The 8,427-nt window shown below is 40.0% G+C and overlaps 1 protein-coding gene across 1 annotated transcript in view; it reads right to left on the reverse strand.

Annotated features, from left to right (window-relative positions):
- Positions 1-5,539: 5,539 nt before the first annotated feature.
- The window catches only part of LOC104410568 (steryl-sulfatase-like), a gene marked incomplete at both ends in the record, with an annotated part of 35,499 nt that continues 32,611 nt past the window's right edge, over positions 5,540-8,427 (reverse strand). Inside the window, one exon of the mRNA XM_010020784.1 lies at positions 5,540-5,661. Coding sequence (XP_010019086.1) covers positions 5,540-5,661 — 122 coding nt within the window. The remainder of the gene's footprint in view (positions 5,662-8,427) is intronic.

Consider the following 8,427-nt stretch of genomic DNA (forward strand, 5'->3'; position numbering starts at 1 on the left):
TCTCTCCTTATAATTAAGTTGTCATAGCAATGCATTTTTAATAGTACTGAGTCATATGCCAATAATGTTCTGGAGACAGAGCTCTTGATAGTTTTTTAGTACTCAGTTATGCTAAATTATAACTTTAGCAAATATACAAGTACTGGTCTACTTGCCGTAGCATAAGAACATGTGATCAGGCTTAAAATAGGCCAAAGCATAATCTGATGTACACAATAGAAAGATGCATAAAAGTTTGGGTGGCTCAGCTCAAGAAAGTGAAAGCAGATCCTCCAACTGCTTTGTTTTAAATGTAAACATTTGATGAATAAACGCCCCTAAATTATTACACTTTACTAGGCAGAAAGAAGTTTGGGGTTTTTTCCAAAGGTGTTGCTTTTGTTTATTGGTATGTAGACGGTACACCAGGCAGCCATGGAGAATAAGTATTGATAATGGGCAATCACAGTACTTTGCTGACTGTTCTAGCAAGTCTTCCTCTCTGTATTTTTAACAGAGCAATTAAATTACACATACTTACAAGGTTTCAAAATTACAGGAAATCATCCTCTAACGACTAGGACTGTATGCCTTGGCTGTTTCTAAGGCACTGATACTGAGTGTCAGCACGCACAAGTCTGAGAGCGAGACATGAATCACAAGCAAAGTAAACTGCTTGATAACTCATTCCTTCTTTTAATTCAGAATGTGAATAATAATGTGAATTATTTCTTCATATCATGCAAAATGTAAGTGAATCAAAGAGAGATGCAGGAAAAGAAATGGTGTATCTTGTTTTCTGTGGCTGATGAAGAAGAAGAAAGTAGAAGAAAGAGATTCTTTTCCTTCTGTCTCTCTAGAAAGGACAAGGCTTAAACTTTGAAAGGTTCGTTGAAAAAAGCATTGCATAGCACATATCCTCTAAATGTTCCTTCAAAGGGCTGATGAAAGGGAAAGTTTATTGTGAATGCAATAACTGACCTAAATAATATGTCTTAATGAAGATGTGTATTGATTTGGTTATGAGAAATGCTTAGCCTCTAAATATAAAAATGTAAAATGGTAATTGTTCACTCTGAGATTCTGACCTTCCCTGAATGGTGCGAAAAAACACACCTGCTTAAGTCAGACTGTAGAAGCTTGCAAGCAGTGGAAAGGTGTGCAAGTACTATGAATTTAATATACGCTACATTTACCAGGCTCATATATATGTAGCCTAAGAGTCAAAAATCAAACTGAAAAAAGGTTTTTGGACTGAAGCACAGTGGAAATCTAACAATGGCAAAGATAAAGTTACTAAAGGAACTGTGGAGTGCTGGAGGCAACAAGGGACCAAATGGCTAAGCAGTACTTTTGCTTCCCTCTCACTCCCTGGCATATACATTTTTCCTTAGGGTCAAAACTAATCCTACACTGTCTAAGAAAAAAGGTGGAATATGCAAGCTGAAGCTGACATACAAACTAAGACTTCCCATAAAATAAAGATAGTAAGAAATATGAGAATATATGCATTTATAACTGCATATATGCAATATATGCACTTTTACCCTTTATTTAGAATGGCTTGTACTTCAGTTAAATAAATACATAAAAGCATATTTTTTCCTTAACAGTTGGAAGCTTTTTCTTCTGTGAATTTCTGTAGCAAAAGAATTTGCTTTTTTCTTCAAAAGGTGCAACTTTAAATTTATAAAGTGTAGTCCCAGACTAGTTGGACAATTTGGTCCTTCTTATAAGTGCCCATCACTAGAGCAGTACAGAAGATGCTGTATACGGCTGGGATTTCACACTATCACGGTTACTTCTGCTAAGCCCCAGGTCTAGTGGGAGGCAGACACAGTCAGCATTTGGCCTGTACATCAGGCATAATCTGCAGGTAGTATGTTTTTACGCAGTTCCAAGGTAGCTGTAGTCATCCTGGTTAACTATCTGGGGAACACAGATGGAGAGCTATACAAGTCTTTTCTGGTTTGAAAGATCGTTTACAGTACACAGGAAATGACAACTGTTCCTTGATTACTTTTTTTTTCAAGAATTTCATTATTTTCCTTAGATAAGGAGTATCACCTTTTCAAGACTATCCTTGACTTTGTGGAGGTCTTCTCTGAATTAAGTATTATTTGCATCACTACAGTCATTGGCAAGGTGCAACTAAAACATGAGAGATCCTACAATAATTTCTGGATACTGGAAAATGTGTGTGGTCATGGAGGAACGTGGTAAATATTTAGGCCATAAATTGTGTTAGACATGGAATACATGTAGAGTTAGGAAAGGTGATCAAACCCTGAAGACTTACAGTCTTGTAACTGATAATAGTAGCATGCTGAGGTAAAGAGAAAGTTGCATAATTTTCCAGCTTTCTAGTCTGTCTTTAGCGAACATGGCCTCATGAACTTTCTTGAATGTATTCCTAAGTACAGGTAATGAACTGTTGCTATAGGATCCTCCTAACTTAGTTCTTTGCTGCAAGGCAAAAGCTCTGCAACATTTTGAATTAGATGTTTGAAATAATTGCTTCTCCAGGAAAAATAAAAAGGAGAAAAGAAAAAAAAAGGGGGTGGAGGGTGTGACATTACATTATATTTTCTGCTTTACTTTTGTTCATTTTCACTTAGTAAAATATCGCTTAAGAATATAAGAAATAGTGACTGCGGATGGACCCTGCCATTACCTGTAAAGGGTGAGCTGTGGTGGGAGGCTAAAAGACAAAAATACTTTAGGAATATAATGCACTTATTATCAGTTGCTTTATATAGAGCTGCTGAGATATCAGAAGAAAAAACAACTATACTCATTTTTCCACACAAGTACCCACAGCAATGCAGATAGCATCAGGTGCATGGAGCTGTAATGCAACTATATTTACCTCTATACAACAATAACACATGGGAAAGAGATAAACAGGAGCAAACATTTAGCTGTCTGCAACAAATATTTTTACAAATATAATTGCATTCTCTCCATGGAAAAGGAATTTTTGAAGATCTGGGACTGGACAAGTAAGGAAGAAGAAGGTGTTGAGCACTCCCAGGCTGGTACAAAAGAGAGTAGAGAAGAGTATTCAGCTATTGCCTGCTCTCACACTACATTGTAGGCTGACAAGATAGTATATCAGAACTTCTCTGTGCTGGTTTTGACTGGCATAGAGTTACTTTTCTTCATAGAAGCTAGTGTGGGGCTGCGTTTTGGATCTGTGCTGGAAATAGTGTTAATAACACAGAGATGTTTTAGCCGCAGCTGAGCGGTGCTTACACAGAGTCAAGACCTTTTCTGCTCCTCACACCACCCTCACAGCGAGTAGGCTGGGGATGCACAAGGAGTTGGGAGGGGACACAGCCAGCACAGCTGATCCCAACTGACCCGGGGGATATTTCATACCATATGGCATCATGCTCAGCATTTAAAGCTGGGGAAAAAAGGAGAGTGGTAGAGTGGTTCGTTTGGAGTGATGGCATTTGTCTTCCCAAGTAACTGTCACATGTGATGCTTTCCTGGAGATGGCTGAACACCCACCTATCCATGAGAAGTAGAATAAATTCCTTGTTTTGCTTTGCTTGTGTGAGTGGTTTTTGCTTTACCTGTTAAACTGTCAAAATCCATGAATTTTCTCACTTTTACCCTTCTGATTCTCTTCCCCATTCCACTGGTAGTGAGTAAGCAAGCAGCTGTGTGGTGCTCAGTTGTCAGCTGGTGTTAAACCGAGACAACCTTCCATATAAAAGTCACCCCACTATTATGAAAATGTTATTGCCAGGTTCTGAATGGGCTTTGTCTTTTGATTGCCTTTGGAAAAGGATAAAGGGAGAAACACAGTCTACATTGTTGCTCCTCAAGTAAGTACAATATACTAGTCCCTCATCATTGCTCCCCTTCATTGCCCATATCCTTCAGTGATAACAAAGCTGAACCTTTCCTCAGACAAGGGGTAGTTCATCTTGTTAAAGTGTGTGTTTGAGATAAAAAGCTTCTCTGCCTTACTGGGGCTCTGCCTACTCCTCATTATGAGGCAGAATAATGTCATCCAACCTTAGATACAAAACAGTACTAGATAAACACATCTTCATTGCTTGGTTCTTCCTTGTAACTATTTATTGAAATCAAGACACATAGGCAAAGTAGTGGTAAATAAATGTTATACATAATATTTTCTCTTTGCCTAGTTTAAAGTCTAAAACAGGTAGAGAGTCAGCCTACAGATGCCCAAGAAGACAAAGTTTCCAACTAATTTTAAGTTTGCCCATTAACTACTAAGCAAGTAACAATGAGGTGGTTGGTGACAGCCAGCATGGTTTCACTAAGGGGAAATCCTGTCTGACCAATTTGGTGGCCCTCTATGATGGGGCTACAGAGCTGGTGGACAGCCGCAGAGCAGTTGATGTCGTCTACCTGGACTTGTGCAAAGTGCTCAGCACTGTCCCGCACAACATCCTTGTCTCTAAATTGGAGAGACATCAATTTGATAGATGGACCACTCAGTGGATAAAGAACTGGCTGGATGGCCACATGCAAAGAGTTGTGGTAAACAGCTCAATGTCCAGTTGGAGACCAGTAACGAGTGGTGTCCCTCAGGGAATGGTGATGGGACCTGTTCAATATCTTTGTCGGTGACATGGACAGTGGGATTGAGTGCACCCTCAGCAAGTTTGCCAATGACACCAAGCTGTGTGGCTCAGTTGATGTGCTGGAGGGAAGGGATGCCATCCAGAGGGACCTGGACACACTTGTGAGGTGGGCTGATGCCAACCTCATGAAGTTTAACCAAGCCAAGTACAAGGTCCTGCACCTGGGTTGGGGCAATCCCAGGCACAGCTACAGGCTGGGCAGAGAAGAAATTCTACACCAAAAGCTACACCAAAGCTTGTCTTAGACCAACATTCTGAAACCGTAACACAAGTAGTCACTTTGAGTGTCAACTGGGAGGAAACAAATGTGTATTTGACTTTATTTGGCACTGAGATTTTTATAGAAAGGGAAATATGCTTTTGTTAATGCGGAAGGTGCTACCAGAAACAGCGAGTTGTTAGTTAAAAATGAGCAAATCAGGGGGAAATGCCTTTTCCTCAGCCTAAAAGTGGAGTAATATTGTTCACAAAAAAGCATGAAAAGGAACTCTATAATACTGCATTCATTTATTGGATAATTATGATTTTGACTCAATTATTCTCCTATATTTTGCAATTCCAGTAATAAAAATTGCCATGCTGTCATCGTACTTGCATTGTTATTCAGCAATAACATTTTTAGAAAGATGTAACGGTTAACCTTGACTACTTAATTCTGTAACACAGACTATCTTTCAGGCAAAATTAGTTCCAGATACCATAGATCTCAGTATTGTATTGATATGTAACATTAATGCATAGCAAGAAACTAATGTTAAATGTTAAAATGGTGAATAGGTGTGTTCTAGCAAAAAGAAAAATGGAAAAGAATTAAAAAGGCTACATATTTTAAACAATTTTTTGTTACTATAGCCCAAGGCTTTTTCCTGATTCTTTTCAAGCTTCAATAAAAATGAAATTAAATATTTTAAATGTGAACAAGCAATTTTACTTACTGTTTCCTGGATGCCAGCGCACTGCATTTAAATATGCATTGCAGTAATGGAAGAGAAATTCATGGTTGGATCGGGTAACTTTTCCTTGAAGTAAGGGCATCAGATCATGTCCATCAATAATTCTGAGTAAGAAAGCATTTCAAAATCAGAAGATTAACCCAAACCTCACTTTCCTGAAAAGATTTCACAACTCTCTCTTTCCATCTGAATGGCCACCTCCAGTTGGTCAATTTGGAGAAAAACCTTCAGGTGCTCTCTCCCTTTGTTTTTTACATTATTTCATATGAAAGTTTACATTTTGCAATTAGGAATGTTTGTTTCCTCAACACATTTTTATCTTTTTTTCTTTATTTTTTTTTCTGAGAAAATTACCAGATATTCATGAATAAATTGTGACAACACAGCCCTCCATGTATATGTGCTAAAACTGGTTGGTAATTTGGCCAAAGTAACCCTAAAACAAGAGAAAAACAAGCTGTGCTGTGTAAGCATCCCCAGAAGTAACGGTAAGAACTCTGTCCAGAAAATTATGTATGCCAGAATTTAAGACGTAAGTCATTTTGAAGATGAAAATGAACTGTCTAAATATGTGTTTTTCAACTACAGAAAAGCCTTTGAATTGCTGAAATCAACTGGCAAGGAAGAAATCACAATCTGAACTTTAGACCTGGGTAAATTACAAAAATTACAAGAATCTTTAAGACGAAATAAAATAAAAATAATAAAGTATTATATCAGTCAAAATAATAAAAATTATTTTTATTGATATACAGATCAGCAGGTAATTTTTTTAAGCATTTTGAGCAACTTCTCGTAAAAACTTTTTTGAAACTTTTTCAAAGTTCAATAATGTTCATGTTAATTTTCATTACTGTGTAAAACCCTTTTCACATTAGCATGACTACTACAACACAGGTACTAACTTCGCTTTTTTAAGCCTATCCTATGTGTAAAATTCTTGGCAGCAATTGTATGCAAAAGCACCATTCTGCATAGGACTCTTCTCAAAATGGGCAGGAAAGCGTCCTGGAATTCCTAAAGCTACACTGTCTGATAACTGCCTTCGGAGTGCATCCCTCTCTGTGGGGGTCTGTTAAATTAGAGTCTTTTTCATTTTCAATCTGTCGTGTTTTCTTGCCTGAGTAATGCACTCTCATCTTGCTCGCTATCAAACTGGAAGCAGGACAGACGCATGTCAATTGTACGCTTCCTGTTCTTCAGCATGCTGGTAGGGAAAAGGGCGTCTCCAGTAATACGTCTCCAGTACTCTTGCATTCCCACAACTGCTGGTTTCAAAGGGTATGGGATGACCTACCATGAAGCAGTAATTATGGCATCTAGTCTACACCATAGAAAAAGAATCAGAATAGAGCAACTTGCGACTGGAAGGTACACAAGTATATTGAGATTTCTATCAGAGATCAAAATAGAACATCTGTGCTCGGTCTTCATTCAAGCAACATGAAAACAAAGCGTGTAAGATCTGCCCCCATTAAGAACAATCTGAAATGCTTATGTTCAACAGAGTTACTTCTTGTAGGGCATCTCTCAAGACCAGCCTGAATGATTTTTCATGCCTTACACATGTCCTGCCCTGTCATTTCCTTCAAGCACTCAATGAATCATCATTGGCAGAGTATCTCTGCTCACCACTGGTTTTCCCCGCAGGGATTCTGGATGCTTTGTGCTCAGAAGCTGTTTGTGTGTGGTACATGTGTTCATTAGCCACATGTGTGTGGCTAGAGAGTATGGAACTTGGTCTAGGGACAGGTAATGAGGCAACAGAGAGTTTGTGCATCAGGGTCAAAGGGAGAACAGCAATGGGGGACATTAATGTTGGGATCTGCTACAGGCTGCCCAATTAGAAGGACTCTGTGGATGAAGCGCTCTACAGACAGATAGGAGCAGCCTCACGCTGGCAGGCCCTTGTCCTCACAGGGGACTTCAACCATCCTGATGTCTGCTGGAAGGATAGTGTGGCCTGGCACAAGCAATCCAGGAGGTTCCTTGATTGTGTGGAAGACAAATTCCTCTTGCAAGTAATAGAGGAACCAACAAGGAGAGGTGCCGTGCCTGACCTCATGCTCACCAACAGGGAGGGACTGGCTGGAAATGTGACACTCCAGGGCAGCCTTGGCTGTAGCGACCATGAGATGCTCAAGTTCGAGATCCTCAGGACAGTGAGAAGAGCATGCTGCAAGCTCACTGCCCTGGACTTCAAGAGAGCAGACTTTGGCCTCTTCAGGAACCTGTTTAGTAAAGGTTTCATGGGATATAGTCCTAGAGGGCAGGGGGGCCCAAGACTGATGGCTCATATTCAAGGATCACCTGCTACAGGCTCAGGAGTGTTGTGTCCTCACTAGAAGGAAGTGCAGCAGGAGGTCCAGGAGACCTCCATGGATGGATAAGGAGCTGCTGAGGAAACTTATAGAAGATGGAAGCGAGGACAGGGGGCCTGAGAAGAATACAGGAACATTGTCCGGGAAGCCAGGGACCAGGTTAGGAAAGCTAAAGGCCCAGTTAGAATTAAATCTGGCAAGGGACATTAAAGATAACAGGAAAGGCTTCTATAGGTACGTAACTAATGAAAGACAGACTAGGGACAACGTGGGCCCTCTCCAGAAGCTATCAGAAGAACTGGCTACACTGGATTTGGAGAAGGTTGAGGTTCTTCTTTGCCTCAGTCTTCACTAGCAAATGCTCAGACCACACCAGCCAAGTCTTGGAAGGCAAACGCAGGGACTGTGAGAATGAAGACCCTAGGCCCACTCTAGGAGAGGATGAGGTTTGAGACCACCTTAAGAACCTGAACGTGCACAAGTTCATGGGACCTGATGAAATCCATCTGTGTGTCCTGAAGGAGCTTGAGTGCACCCTCAGCAAGTCTG

This window comes from Nestor notabilis, unplaced genomic scaffold, assembly GCF_000696875.1.
Source record: "Nestor notabilis isolate BGI_N333 unplaced genomic scaffold, ASM69687v1 scaffold1418, whole genome shotgun sequence".
NCBI lineage: Eukaryota > Metazoa > Chordata > Aves > Psittaciformes > Psittacidae > Nestor > Nestor notabilis.